Below are 15,887 nucleotides of genomic sequence, written 5' to 3'. Positions count from 1 at the left end.
TACATCACGCGAAGCAGCCACAACTGTCAGTAAGAGTGTCCATGATTGAGTCTTTGAATGAAGAGATGGAGATAAAACTGTCCAGTTTGAGTGTTTTTTGCAGCTCGTTCCAGTCACTAGCTGCAGCGAACTGAATAGAGGAGCGACCCAGGGATGTATGTGCTTTGGGGACCTTTAACAGAATGTGACTGGCAGAACGGGTGTTGTATGTGGAGGATGAGGGCTGCAGTAGGTATCTCAGATAGGGGGAGTGAGGCCTAAGAGAGTTTTATAAATAAGCATCAACCAGTGGGTCTTGCGACGGGTATACAGAGACGACCAGTTTACAGAGGAGTATAGAGTGCAGTGATGTGTCCTATAAGGAGCATTGGTGGCAAATCTGATGGCCGAATGGTAAAGAACATCTAGCCGCTCGAGAGCACCCTTACCTGCCGATCTATAAAACCCTCAGAGGTAGTAATCACACCGGTGGGGAGAGGGGTATTCTTCTTAACAAACCACATTACCTTTGTTTTGGAGGTGCTCAGGACAAGGTTAAGGGCATAGAAAGCTTTTTGGACACAAAGAAAGCTTTGTTGTAGAGCGTTTAACACAAAATCCGGGGAGGGGCCAGCTGAGTATAAGACTGTATCATCTGCATATAAATGGATGAGAGAGCTTCCTACTGCCTGAGGTACAGTGGGGGAAAAAAGTATTTAGTCAGCCACCAATTGTGCAAGTTCTCCCACTTAAAAAGATGAGAGAGGCCTGTAATTTTCATCATAGGTACACGTCAACTATGACAGACAAAATGAGAAAAAGAAATCCAGAAAATCACATTGTAGGATTTTTAATGAATTTATTTGCAAATTATGGTGGAAAATAAGTATTTGGTCAATAACAAAAGTTTCTCAATACTTTGTTATATACCCTTTGTTGGCAATGACACAGGTCAAACGTTTTCTGTAAGTCTTCACAAGGTTTTCACACACTGTTGCTGGTATTTTGGCCCATTCCTCCATGCAGATCTCCTCTAGAGCAGTGATGTTTTTGGGCTGTCGCTGGGCAACACAGACTTTCAACTCCCTCCAAAGATGTTCTATGGGGTTGAGATCTGGAGACTGGCTAGGCCACTCCAGGGCCTTGAAATGCTTCTTACGAAGCCACTCCTTCGTTGCCCGGGCGGTGTGTTTGGGATCATTGTCATGCTGAAAGACCCAGCCACGTTTCATCTTCAATGCTCTTGCTGATAGAAGGAGGTTTTCACTCAAAATCTCACGATACATGGCCCCATTCATTCTTTCCTTTACACGGATCAGTCGTCCTGGTCCCTTTGCAGAAAAACAGCCCCAAAGCATGATGTTTCCACCCCCATGCTTCACAGTAGGTATGGTGTTCTTTGGATGCAACTCAGCATTCTTTGTCCTCCAAACACGACGAGTTGAGTTTTTACCAAAAAGTTCTGTTTTGGTTTCATCTGACCATATGACATTCTCCCAATCCTCTTATGGATCATCCAAATGCACTCTAGCAAACTTCAGACGGGCCTGGACATGTACTGGCTTAAGCAGGGGGACACGTCTGGCACTGCAGGATTTGAGTCCCTGGTGGCGTAGTGTGTTACTGATGGTAGGCTTTGTTACTTTGGTCCCAGCTCTCTGCAGGTCATTCACTAGGTCCCCCCGTGTGGTTCTGGGATTTTTGCTCACCGTTCTTGTGATCATTTTGACCCCACGGGGTGAGATCTTGCATGGAGCCCCAGATCGAGGGAGATTATCAGTGGTCTTGTATGTCTTCCATTTCCTAATAATTGCTCCCACAGTTGATTTCTTCAAACCAAGCTGCTTACCTATTGCAGATTCAGTCTTCCCAGCCTGGTGCAGGTCTACAATTTTGTTTCTGGTGTCCTTTGACAGCTCTTTGGTCTTGGCCATAGTGGAGTTTGGAGTGTGACTGTTTGAGGTTGTGGACAGGTGTCTTTTATACTGATAACAAGTTCAAACAGGTGCCATTAATACAGGTAACGAGTGGAGGACAGAGGAGCCTCTTAAAGTAGAAGTTACAGGTCTGTGAGAGCCAGAAATCTTGCTTGTTTGTAGGTGACCAAATACTTATTTTCCACCATAATTTGCAAATAAATTCATAAAAAATCCTACAATGTGATTTTCTGGAGAAAAAAATTCTCTATTTGTCTGTCATAGTTGACGTGTACCTATGATGAAAATTACAGGCCTCTCTCATCTTTTTAAGTGGGAGAACTTGCACAATTGGTGGCTGACTAAATACTTTTTTCCCCCACTGTATGTTGTTGATGTAAATTGAGAAGAGTGTGGGGCCTAGGATCGAGCCTTGGGGTACTCCCTTGGTGACAGGCAGTGGCTGAGACAGCAGATGTTCTGACTTTATACACTATACTCTTTGAGAGAGGTAGTTAGCAAACCAGGCCAAAGACCCCTCAGAGACACCAATACTCCCTAGCCAGCCCACAAGAATGGAATGGTTTACCGTATCAAAAGCTTTGGCCAAGTCAATAAAAATAGCAGCACAACATTGCTTAGAATCAAGGGCAATGGTGACATCATTTAGGACCTTTAAGGTTGCAGTGACATATCCATAACCTGAGTGGAAACCAGATTGCATACCAGAGAGAATACTATAGACATCAAGAAAGTCAGTCAGTTGATTATTGACAAGTTTTTCCAACACTTTTGATAAACAGGGCAAAATAGAAATTGGCCTATAACAGTTAGGATCAGCTTGATCAGCACTGTAGTAGTATGGAGTTAGATATCTGCCAAAGGTTTGAACGCAATGAGTTAAAAGCATGTGAATGCACACAACTCGTTGCTTTGAGTTTACAAGTTGTATTTTCAGAATTTCCGACAATATACCACGGCTAAGGGCTGTTCTTATGCACGACGCACCGCGGAGTGCCTGGATACAGCCCTTAGCCGTGGTATATTGGCCATATATACCACCAACCCCGAGGTGCCTTATTGCTATTATAAACTGGTTACCAACGTAATTAGAAGAGTACAAATAAATGTTTTGTCATACCCGTGGTATACGGTCTGATATACCATGGCTTTCAGCCAATCAGTATTCAGGGCTCGAACCACCCAGTTTATAAAAATGTTTAGACAGAGCGTTGGGGCTGTTTAGACATTCCTTGCGAACGTGAGACAGGTATGACAACTGACGTTGGTGCATACAGTAGCAATGCATTGACAGTCCTGACATGGGCTAGGCAGCCTACAGCCAGCTCAGCACCAGCTACAAAGAAGAGAGATATCACTGGGCAGTCTTCTTGGAGTAGCCTAGGCCCAGTGATCTTCTGCTGGTGTTGGAGTAGCCTAGGCCCAGTGATCTTCTGCTGGTGTTGGAGTAGCCTAGGCCCAGTGATCTTCAAGATTGATATTGGTAGCCTATGCATGTGGCATGGAGTGGAAAAACAAAACAAATACCTGTGTTTTGTTTTCCTATGTATTTGATCCCCACCCTGCAGGCCTGACTTCCTCAGCTCGGCTTATCAATAATTTAGTTTCTCAGTTCAGTGTGCATAATATGCATAACATATTAAAATCCCAATATATGCGTTTATATATACATTCACCTGACAGTTAATTAGGTAGGCTACACCCATCTAGTACCGGGTCGGACCCCCTTTGCCTCCAGAACAGCCTGCATTCTTTGGGGCATGGATTCTACAAGGTGTCAGAAACGTTCGTTGCTCAATTGGTATCAAGGGACCTAACATGTGCCAGGAAAACATTCCCCACACCAGTACACCACCGCCACCAGCCTGTACTGTTGACACCAGGCAGGATGGGTCCATGGACTCATGCTGCTTACGCCAAATCCTGACTGCCAACAGCATTCGTCGGACCAGGCAATATTTTTCCACTCCTCAGTTGCCAATGTTGGTGATCGCATGCACACTAGAGCTGCTTCTTCTTGTTTTTAGCTGATAGGAGTGGAACCCGGTGTGGTCGTCTGCTGCCCATCTATGACAAGGATCGACAAGTTGTGCATTCCGAGATGTTGTTCTGCACACCACTACCATTCTCCTTCGACCTCTCTCATCAACTAGCTATTTTCGCCCACAGGACTGCCACTGACTGAATGTTTTTTGTTTGTCACACAATTTTTGGTAAACCCTAGACACTGTCGTGCGTGAAAAGCCCTGGAGGGCGTCCTTTCTGAGATACTGGCAACTACGATCAAACCACACTCAAAGTCGCTTAGGTCACTCGTTTTGCCCATTCTAACGTTTAATTGAACAGTAACTGAATGCCTTGATGCCTGTCTGCCTGCTTTACATAGCAAGCCATAGCCACTTGACTCACTGTAGGAGTGATACATTTTTGTGAATGGGGTGGTGTACCTAATAAACTGGCAGGTGAATGTATGTTATATGCATAACATATTATGTTTGTCAGACTGATAGTTGTTTGAGTAGGACTTAAAGTAAAATAAAGACTTTAATTAACTCTGATATTCTCTCTTGGGTTCAGATATAATACCCTAGGCTTGTGCGTGACCCTGCAGTAATTGCAACGGCTGACTGGCAGACAGGGGAATCGTTTTGGAAGTAGACGTCTGGCATGTACAGATATCTATGGTTTCAATACATGGCATTTCCTGTCAATTTAGGGTTAACTAGCATACCAGCTAGCAAGGAGCTAACATGGCTGCGCGACTATTCATGATAGCTAGCTAACCTCAAAGTAAATAAAACAGAACTATAAGAAAATTATAGGTTACATGAGAGAACAATGCATAGCTAGCAGCAACGGGTGCGTTCATGCTAATGTGTCGTGTGTTTACAAGCTAACATGGACCTTGGATCAATGCTGTACAACAATTTGAAAGATGTATCATGGAGCACGACGTCTTTACCCTTAGATCGACTTGTCAGTGTTTATAGACTGCCGCAAATTGTCAAGTTGGACAGTGGTAAGGCAACTTCTGGAGCAATTTATTTTTTTTAGGAGGGGCTAACCAGTTGATTTGCTGCATAAAATGCCAGTTAGCCAATTAGCTAGCCTCCAACCTAGCAAAGTTGGCTGGCTAGTTAATTAGCTGGCTAGCCTAGTTGGCTAGCCATACCGTCTATGTAACGTTACTCTGTCAATGTTGACATCAGCTAGCTACTGTAGTCAAGAAAGTTGTAAAAGCTTAGCTAAGCTTTAGCTAATTAAAGTTGCCATAATACAATACTTTGATTAAAGCTTGTAACTAGCTAGCTATCTAGATTCATTCCTTGCTAACTTGTTAAGTCTTTATTGTTATCAAGCTTAAACAAAACAAGTTAGAAAGTTGAAATGCAAAGATCGAGGAATGCATTGCAGGAGCATTTTCTGTAGCATAGCTAGCTACCGTCCGTAGCTAGCTAGCTACCTAGCTTACTTGGGACAATGCATGCATACAGAAAAAAGCAACACCCACCAAGAGTGGACTGCCACAAAACTATTGAGCAAATGCAGACATTTTCACATGCAAATGGAATTTGGTTTAGGCCTTGATGATAGCCATATTTATAGTTCAAGGAATGACATTCCATGAGAGCAATACTTTTTATTATTTGAAGCTTTAGCAAGCTACACTACATGACCAAAAGTATGTGGACACCTGCTCGTCGAAAATCTCATTCCAAAATCATGGGCATTAATATGGAGTTGGTCCCCCCTTTGCTGCTATAACAGCCTCCACTCTTCTGGGAAGGCTTTCCACTAGATGTTGGAACATTGCTGCAGGGACTTGCTTCCATTCAGCCACAAGAGTATTAGTGAGGTTGGGCACTGATGTTGGGCGATTAGGCCTGGCTCGCAGTCGTTATTCCAGTTCATCCCAAAGGTGTTCGATGGGGTTTAGGTCAGGGCTCTGTGCTGGCCAGTCAAGTTCTTCCACACCGATCTCAACAGACCATTTCTGTATGGACCTCGCTTTGTGCACGGGGGCATTGTCATGCTGAAATAGGAAAGGGCCTTCCCCAAACTGTTGCCACAAAGTTGGAAGCACAGAATCATCTAGAATGTCATTGTATGCTGTAGCATTAAGATTTCCCTTCACTGGAACTAAGGGGCCTAGCCCGAACCATGAAAAACAGCCCCAGATCATTATTCATCCTCCACCAAACTTTACAGTTGGCACTATGCATTGGGGCAGGTAGCGTTTTCCTGGCATCCGCCAAACTCAGATTCGTCTGTCGGACTGCCAGATGGTGAAGCGTGATTCATCACCCCAGAGAACGCGTTTCTACTGCTCCAGAGTCCAATGGCGGCGAGCTTTACATCACTCCAGCCAACGCTTGGCATTGCGCGTGGTGATCTTAGGCTTGTGTGCGGCTGCTCGGCCATGGAAACCCATTTAATGAAGCTCCCGATGAAAATATATTGTGTTGACGTTGCTTCCAAAGGCAGTTTAGAACCGATAGTGAGCGTTGCAACCGAGGGCAAACTTTTTTAACGCACTCAGCGGTCCCATTCTGTGAGCTTGTGTGGCCTACCACTTCGCGGCTGAACCGTTGTTGCTCCTAGACGTTTCCACTGCTCAATAACAGCACTTACAGTTGACTGGGGCAGCTCTAGCAGGGCAGAAATTTGACGAACTGACTTGTTGGAAAGTTGGCATCCTATGTTTGTGTATGGAGATTGCATGGCGGTGTGCTAAATGTTATACACCTGTCAGCAACGGGTATGGCTGAAATAGCCGAATCCACTAATTTGAAGGGGTGTCCATATACTTTTGTATATATAGTGTACGTAGTTATTTTTTACAAAGTCTACATAAAAAACATAGTGATATGCAAATCATGTAAAATATAATATTCATGGGGGACTGATAACTAAAGTTATACATTTCAAAGATTGTGATTTACTGTAGTCAAACATTTGTAAAAATGTATTTGTTAAAAATGTCATTTTTATGGAAGTGCCTCTCTTCTCCAGGTGAGTTGGTGGACGGCTTACGAGACAATGACTACCTCTTGATTCATTCCTGTCGGCAATGGACAACAATCACTGCACACAGTCTGGAGGAGGGCCATTATGTCATTGGGCCCAAAATAGAGATCCCAGTGCATTATGAAGGTTAGTCAAATCGCTGTTCCATTATGAAATCTACTCTGTATCAGTGGTTCACATGGCCATGTTTTATTCAGATGTATGTGAATGCCTTACGGAGTAATAGTAATCAGTACGCTACTACCCACTCAACCTAACATCGACTATGACTCTCCTTTGCCACAATCTAGCATATCATTTAACCTACCTATTTTGCAGTAATATACACGTAATGTGGACTGATTACAGACAGATCTTTGCTAATAGTTTATTTCCTTGTCAACAAGCTTTACAATGCCGTTCTAAAGCCATTTCAGTTAATCAAGAAAAATACATCTGTACAATCAGTGCTTTATAAATCCTGTGCTAGTATCAAATATGCAACATGCAAACATGCACATAGTACTGTTTGCTCAGGGGAATTGGTCTAGAACAGGCACAGTCCTGTTTCGCTGATCTTAAAAGCCTCTCAGGCTCGAATCAATGATTACACAGATGGGTCCATTTTACATCAATGACTCGCTGCTGCGCCTGCCCCAATCAAGCTGATCTGGCTGATGAAACCTCACACACTGTCATATGATCAATGCTCTCGCTTCACTTACAGCATAGGGGAAGTGTACTTAGTCAGTGCACCAAACTGTAAAACTGATTCACGGAAACACTGTACATAACACTGGAACAGTGAGGTTGCAATGAAAGCTTGGCCTGGTGAAGGCTCAGGCTACTGCTGGGAACCAGGGGTATTCAGATAGTAATGTTCACTGAGAGATTTCAGAAATGTTTCCTTTCAAGCACAGACTAAACTAAAACAAAGGCCTATCCTATCCAGTAACATAAACAAGGTTACATGTAAGCAAGTTCTCCCATCTGATTCTCTCCACCCCCTCCTGTAGGTCAGTTTAAGCTGCTGGAGCAGGACAGAGATGTCAAGGAGCCGGTGCAGTACTTCAACAGCGTGGAGGAGGTGGCCAAAGCATTTCCCGAACGGGTTTATGTCATGGAGGAAATTACGTTCAATGTGAAGGTCAGTTGCTATTGGTTGATAGTTAATCAAAAGATGATTTTAGCGTTATAAAGTGACGTGCAAGTTATGTACGTTTCCCAAATGTCATAGTAGGAGTCCAATTGGAGTGTTTTTATGGGGTTATAGTTATGTGATTTTTAGGCAATGAGGCTGCAATCTAACACGTTCTCGTCTCACAGATGGCTTCGGGTGAATGCAATGAGGACACAGAGGTGTACAACATCACACTAAGCACCGGTGATGAGCTCACCCTCATGGGCCAGGCAGAGATCCTCTACGCCAAGGCGTCCAAGGAGAAGTCGCGCTTCAACACCATCTTCAAGAAGATCAGCAAGCTCAACTCCATCAGCAAGATGGCGAGCCGTGGCAAGATGCCCTGCCTCATCTGCATGAACCACCGGACCAACGAGAGCGTCAGCCTGCCCTTCCAGTGTAAGGGTCGCTTCAGCACCTGCAGCCCCCTAGAGCTCCAGATGCAGGAGGGCGAGCACACCATCCGTGACATCGTGGAGAAGACCCGGCTGCCCGTCAACGTCACTGTGCCTGGCAGCCCGCCACGCAACCAGCACGACCTGCACCTGATCCGCGAGGGCCACCGCTACAAGTTTGTCAACATCCAGACCAAAACGGTGGTGGTGGGCTGCGTGCTGCGCAGCAACAAGATCATCCCTGTCCACTTCCCGCTCCACATGGCCTCCATGCCCAAGTTCATCATCCCTGAGGGGCTCCTACAAAGCGAGCTGTGGCTGGACACAATGGTGCACCGCTGGTTCACCTTCTGCCAGGAGCAGTTTGACATTGACGACTATTCCCGTGCTGTGCGCGATGTCAGGACCGACTGGAACGACGTCGACGGGAAGAGCCCCAAGAAGAGCAGTGGAAGCGGTAGCGGGAGCAGCAATGGCTGCCCCTCCCACATGCACGTGCCCAGCTCGCTCACGTACGCCCGCGATGAGCTTACCCAGTCATTCCACCGGCTCTCGGTGTGCGTCTACGGCAACAACCTGCACAGCAACAGCGAGGTCAACCTGCAGGGCTTCATGACGCTGTGTGGGGACTGGGCGCTCCTGCCGCCCGAGGGCGTGCCGGTCGACTCGGTCGACACAGAGTACCTCTTCCCTGAGCTGCTGGAGAACATGAGCCAGTCCGTCCTCCTGAAGTCGGATGTGCCCTACGAGGAGCTGTGGCTGGACCACTTGAGATCAAGTCGGGGAGGAGGGCACAGTGTTGGCGGCGAGGACCCGAGAAGCACCAGCAACACCATCGGCACCTCCATGGCGGTCCTATCGTACCCCGTCTCCTCCAGTCATGTGGGCCCAATGATCAGCTCTGAAATCTGTCTACCTCCGCCCCCAGTCCCTCCAAAGTCCGAAGCTGTGAGTACACATGTGATCCATCACCATGGCTACATTTTACCAACTAATGTTACATTATTATTACCAAGCAAATTGGGGAAAATATTTAAATGACTGATATAATTTGCTTATGATCATCAGATGTAGTGTTTGAGACATTACATTGTAACAACAATTTAATATTCTTTCTGGTGTAAACAGCTTCTCACAGCTAAAGACAAACATATTGTGAACACGCTGAATTGTAATTTGTAAAGTTAGCTGGTTTTCCTTCACCTTCCTCTCCAGGTGAAGGAAGAATGTCGTCTATTGAACGCCCCTCCCATTCCCCCCCGAAGTTCCAAGCAGATGATGTCCACCCCAACGATGTCCACCACAACGCCGGCTGGAGCTAAGGCGTGGCAGACGGAAACGCGCTCGCCAAGCCCTACGCTCTCCTACTATGCTTCAGGCCTACACAGCATGTAAGGACTGGGGGGCAAATCCCAATATGTAGCCTCATCCTTTGCACACACCTTCCATTGAGTTCAATGCATGATTTACACTAAGGTTCCATGTCTCACACACGCCACTTAAGTAAGGATTTGGCCCTGCAGTCTATAGTTTTTATTTTGATCCTAGATGATACATTGAAATGACAATAAAAAAAGTACTTATGTACACACTTCCTTACATATTGCTGACTAGTCAATAGCTTTTGTTTACCTCCCAATGGTCTGGAATGTTGGGCTTCATTTATCCCTATGTGACATTATTTCAGAATAGTTTAGTAGTGTTTAATCTCAACTTGTACCTAGTTCTTTTCACTAACTTTGGTATTTTTATTTTGCTGCCGGCAGTGGAGGAGGGAATGAAGTGACCGAGGCGGAGGAGCAGAACCATGTGTGTTACCCCTGTAACTGGGTCAAGGCCAACGCTAACGAGGAAAGCCCGACAACGTCCCACGTGAGCCCACCGTTCGACGGCGTGACCTCCTGCCCTTCTAGACTATCTTGGCCCAACGACTTCTGTGGAGGGGATTCTCAAGGCATGGAGGAGTTCCTGCCCATCCACTGTCGAAGTTACTACAGCTATCCCCGAAAAAGACCCCTGGGCACACCTAAGTCACCCTGCACTTCCAGCCTTTTTGACTTTGACGGAAGAGAGCAGAGCAGTAATGCTGTCCCCTTCAAAGCCTCGTACACTAATCAGTTTTGCACCAAGTCGTCGAGCTACACCCTGGAAATGTACAGAGATAATACTATAGAAGAATGTAACACTAAACAAAGCCTGTCGTGCCCCATCTTGCCACCGAGGACGCCCAAATCAAATGAGACAAGTAAATGTAAAGGTACAGATGCAGTCAAAGGTACGGAGCAGGACACTCTAAAGTGCCTGGTCAGCCAACAACACGATCAGGTCACGACGACAGACATATTCTCCATTTCCTATCCGCCCCTCCCCCCACTGTCACTGTCCTCCCCCTCCGCACCAGCCCCCGGAGGACCATGGCAACCACCCACCAACCTATCTGGACTCTCCATCGATGAGGTGTCCAAATCGTTACGGTTCATTGGCCTCTCCGACGACATTGTGTCTTTGTTCGTGACGGAGAAAATCGACGGAAATCTTCTCCTGCAGCTCACGGAAGAGATTCTGTCGGAGGACTTCAAGTTAAGCAAACTCCAAGTGAAGAAACTCATGCAGTTTATTAACGGTTGGAGGCCTAAAATATAACCTAACCCTTTAACAAAAGTACTAGTCTAGGAAGAAAAAAAACATGCAATGTGCTGCCAATGCCGACGTAAACTTTTGCCTTCAGTTTTGTAGTCCGTTTTGTACTCTAATTCTGGGGGTTATTTCATAGCATGAGTTGGTCAGACGATTTTCCTCAACATTCTGAAATAACTGCACATTCTAGTTCTTCAAGAAAGATAACACTTGAATTGGGCATGGTATATAACTGACTATATAATTCCTCTCAATAACCCATACTCCACTTTAAGCTTTCTTGTGGAACCAGAAAACCAAGAGTAATCTCGGTGTATCTGGAAGTTGGCTGCCTAACTTGTTGATCCAGCTCTCCGAAGTCCAACCCTGGTAACCATTACGGTTGTCTAACTATGTAACAGGGATGTGTTGTGTATTAACTCTTGTCATGTTATATTATCTGTTTGATTTTCTCTTTGTCCTCTTTCGGGACATTTTTTCTCAACTCCGTTACTACCTGCATTAACCCAAAGCCTTTCCACAGAAGTAATTGAAGGTTATTCATGAAAGTTTGCGATAGCAGGCACAGCTGCTAAATCGAAGCGATGGCGTTTAACCCATTTATAACAGTGTGCACTTCTTGTTGCCTTATTATAATACTGAATTAATATGCAAGTAACAACAACCAATACAATGTAACTTCAGATTCTGCATAATGTAAGATGCACTTGTCTAAAAAAAGCCTTTGCCAGTACAAATGGACTGTGACAATCAACTCATGACATTGTGAAAAACCACAAGGTTTTTTAACAACGTTGGCTTTACATGTAATAGCTAAAGAAGGGGAAGCTTTGGTGATCAAGAAGGAACTATGTACCATTACAGAAGGAACATGTATTTGACTAAATGAAATGGAGAACTTGTTATATAGACTGCAAGGATATGTTACATTGGTGATATTTAATTACTGAAATAGCCATTGATTCATTTGATATAAACTGAACTAACAATATTTTCCCTTTTATTGTGCACATTCAAAAATGCAGACTTTCTCAGACTTGAGACATACCAGACTAATCTGCCTTAATTTAACCCACCACAGAACTTTTAACTAAACTACATTTAGCTGGGGGCCGTTCAAGAGGGTGCTGCATTATGGAACGTTCAGCTAGATCATGAATTGTATAGCACAGATGATTCTGTCATGTATAGAAAAGAGAATCATGTTAGCTCTATTCATTACATTTCTATCTGCAACGTTCTGACCGTTTCACCTCACTGAATACACCTCAGGTGTCATTTTTCCTGTGTTTTTGTGTCATGAATTAGTGTAATGTTATGCAAGTGATAAAAGGGTGGTAAGTACCAGTAACTGTAAAATGACCAGTAGCACAGGACTAAACTGTAAAATGCTCATCGACAAACTCTGTTGTCATGGGAAAACTGACGGTAACGTTTATGAACAACCCCTATTATATTTTGATTTAACTCTGTTTGCTCTGTTTCTATGGTTGTGTATGATCAATAAAAATGGACACATTGTCTTGTCTTTTGGCTGAGTTACAATGACGACAACCTTACGTCTTTCGCACAAATGCACATCGAAGGACTGGTGTTTAGTAATGATACGCCATGTAGTGCATTCCAAACAAACTGAAAAGCTCGTTAAACAATATAGAAGTGTAATTTGAGTGTCAGTTTGGATTCATTAACTTAATTTTTTCAAGCATAAAAAATGACTGACGAGACTAAGGCAATAAGGTGGTCCCGTGTGTCTCAGTAGGGAAGAGCATGGTGCTTGCAGCGTGTTGGTTCGATTCCCACCGGGGACCAGTACAAAGAAAAAAAGAAAATGTATGCGCTCAAGTCGCTCTGAGCGTTTGCTAAAGGTCAAATGTAAAATAAGGCTGTATGTAAGGAACAACATCGCCACTATATCATGAGCAACAGTCATTGGCCCTGTTTGAATACTATAGGAATGCATGCTTTGTTTCTCCCTTGAAGAAATCCCTGATCCAGAACCATTTCTTGAACCTATAATATTTAGTTGGGTCAGTGATTACATCAAGGAAGGAAGAGTGTATTTTTGAAGTATTACAACATGGTTACGTTTTGTCTCGCGGAGGGGCATCTCATTAGGTGGTGTGTGTTTCAGATCAAGGGCTCCCAGCCCACACAGAACGTTGGGGTCCATGGCCTGGTCCAGCAGACAGTCCACCTGGCTCTATACCGACAGGCTCCTGCCGAGCACGCACGTTATGCTCCTCACTTCCCAACGCCATAGACTGCCTGCCCTTGAAGGCAGTGTCCTTCTTAAAGCCCAGCTTCAGCTCTTCACTAAAAACAAACAACAAAGAGAGCGCTTCACTAAGGGTTCTATTCAATCTGTATCGCTGAAGCGTTACAGATTTTGCGATAGAAATGTAAAGGTAATTTACGATTGTGCCAACATAAGCAGCGTTTTCTGTGAACGCAGTCTCCGCTAACGCCTGTACATTTCAATCGCGCTGTAATGCTGAACTTCAGCGATACAGATTGAATAGAGTCCTAAAAGTCTGCTTCACCAATCATGCCATAGAAATGTTTAATAAGGCTGGGATTCAAACAAACGCAGATAAATTACTTGTGCACTGCGATTAACTAATAGGTGATTTCTGCTTTAGCCGACATCCGTGGAGTTAATAATAATAATAATAATAATATGCCATTTAGCAGACGCTTTTATCCAAAGCGACTTACAGTCATGAGTTCACGGCGAATTGATCTCAGCAAATGTCGGGAAAACTGCCTTTAAAAGGAAAATGTTGTGCACAGGTCGTTAATCTGCGTTAGATTGAATCCTGGTCAGTGTTTTAATTTTCTTTACCCTAATACTGCCCATGCAAAGCTGACAGTCTGCCCTTTAACCTCATAGTCATTGTATCATTTCAAATCCAAAGTGCTGGAGTACAGAGCCAAAACAACAACAAAAAAATGTGTCACTGTCCAAATCATTTTGGAGCTCACTATATTTCTTATAATACACTATGGGGTGATAGGCATACAGTAGTTATTGAGTAACATCTACTCCAGGACTAGCAAACTTAAAAACATTGACTTGTTGGATAGTGGTCCTGGTGTTATATTTATTTAGTATTATTTTTTTTATTAATCAGCTGTACTTCATCAACATTCTTCTCAATGCATGACATCGTTGTAAAGCTTCACTGTCTCAGTGTAGTCTACAACAATGTTATTTTATTATCATACAATCTGCAATACTGGTTAGTTATAGCCAACCTACAATATAGCAGAGATAACAAAAATTATAATGTTACAAATGCAGATCCCAGTATTTCAGGAACATTCCACAATACCACCAGTGAACATTTTTTTAAAGGCTCCAACTTGCAATATGGAAGTAAAGGGTGCTTTTGGGTTGGGTAGTAGCCTCGCGGTTAAGAGGTTGGGTCAGTAACCGAAAGGTTGCTAGTTCGAATCGCAGAGCTGACTAAGTGAAATCTGTCGATGTGCCCTTGAGCAAGGCACTTAACCCTAATTGCTCCCGTAAACCGACCTGTAAATCGATCGAACCTGTTCACATCCCTCAGTAGCTCCTTGTGGATCCTTTTATTCTCCCCGGTAGACTTGTGGCCTTCCATTTCTTGCAGGACACCAGCAACCAGAGAGCTAGCTGCTTGGCCAGACTGGGAATACAACTTTATTAGTCCAGCTCTGATGAGATGGAAATCTGCCTTCTGCTCTCCCACAACAGAACACACACAGATCTTGTGAAGACCACAGGGTCAGCTGCAGTGCAGTGCCCCCTGGAGCTATTTGAGGTATTAAGTACCTTGTTCACGGGCACAACAGTACAGTAGATGATACCTGGGATCTCAAACAGCAGCCTTTCGGTGGCCAGATAATCTCCATCCCCCCTTCTAGCTAATGGTCCTTGTCGCTAATCTCTAGGCTACTTCCCCCAATACATATAACCATTTAGCAGAAGATTTTATCCAAAGTGAAAGGTTAAATAAGTAACAGTGACGCCATCCAAAGGTGGGACACAAAAAAAACGACTAAAGCACAGATAGCTAAAAAGACAGAACTAAATATACGGAAGTTAAAGATACTCTCCGGTACTTTTGTATATGTTTTTGCCAGTAGTTCTGAACGTAGCTTTCACTAGCCAAAAGCAGTCCCCAAAAATTGCATACTAAACTCAGCAAAAAAAGAAACGTCCCTTTTTCAGGTGGAGGGTCCGTCATGGTCTGGGGGCGGTGTGTCACAGCATCATCGGACTGAGCTTGTTGTCATTGCAGGCAATCTCAACGCTGTGCGTTACAGGGAACCATCCTCCTCCCTCATGTGGTACCCTTCATGCAGGCTCATCCTGACATGACCCTCCAGCATGACAATGCCACCAGCCATACTGCTGGTCCTGTGCGTGATTTCCTGCAAGACAGGAATGTCAGTGTTCTGCCATGGCCAGCGAAGAGCCCGGATCTCAATCCCATTGAGCACGTCTGGGACCTGTTGGATCGGAGGGTGAGGGCTAGGGCCATTCCCCCCAGAAATGTCTGGGAACTTGCAGGTGCCTTGGTGGAAGAGTGGGGTAACAACTCACAGCAAGAACTGGCAAATCTGGTGCAGTCCATGAGGAGGAGATGCACTATAGTACTTAATGCAGCTGATGGCCACACCAGATACTGACTGTTACTTTTGATTTTGACCCCCCCTTTGTTCAGGGACACATTATTCAATTTATGTTAGTCACATGTCTGTGGAACTTGT

The 15,887-nt window shown here is 44.5% G+C and overlaps 1 protein-coding gene across 1 annotated transcript; it reads left to right on the top strand.

Annotated features, from left to right (window-relative positions):
• Positions 1–4,667: 4,667 nt before the first annotated feature.
• On the top strand, positions 4,668–12,656 carry LOC311146369 (GRB2-associated and regulator of MAPK protein 1-like). The gene is made up of 6 exons (XM_084182855.1): positions 4,668–4,935; positions 6,930–7,070; positions 7,940–8,070; positions 8,250–9,446; positions 9,714–9,889; positions 10,265–12,656. The coding sequence occupies exons 1-6, from the start codon at positions 4,815–4,817 to the stop codon at positions 11,139–11,141; spliced, it is 2,643 nt and encodes an 880-aa protein (XP_084038981.1). The 5' UTR covers positions 4,668–4,814; the 3' UTR covers positions 11,142–12,656.
• Positions 12,657–15,887: the final 3,231 nt, after the last annotated feature.

Source organism: Coregonus lavaretus (assembly GCF_964263955.1).
Source record: "Coregonus lavaretus genome assembly, chromosome: 2".
Taxonomy (NCBI): Eukaryota; Metazoa; Chordata; class Actinopteri; order Salmoniformes; family Salmonidae; genus Coregonus; species Coregonus lavaretus.
This window is presented reverse-complemented; position numbering and strand designations above follow the sequence as displayed.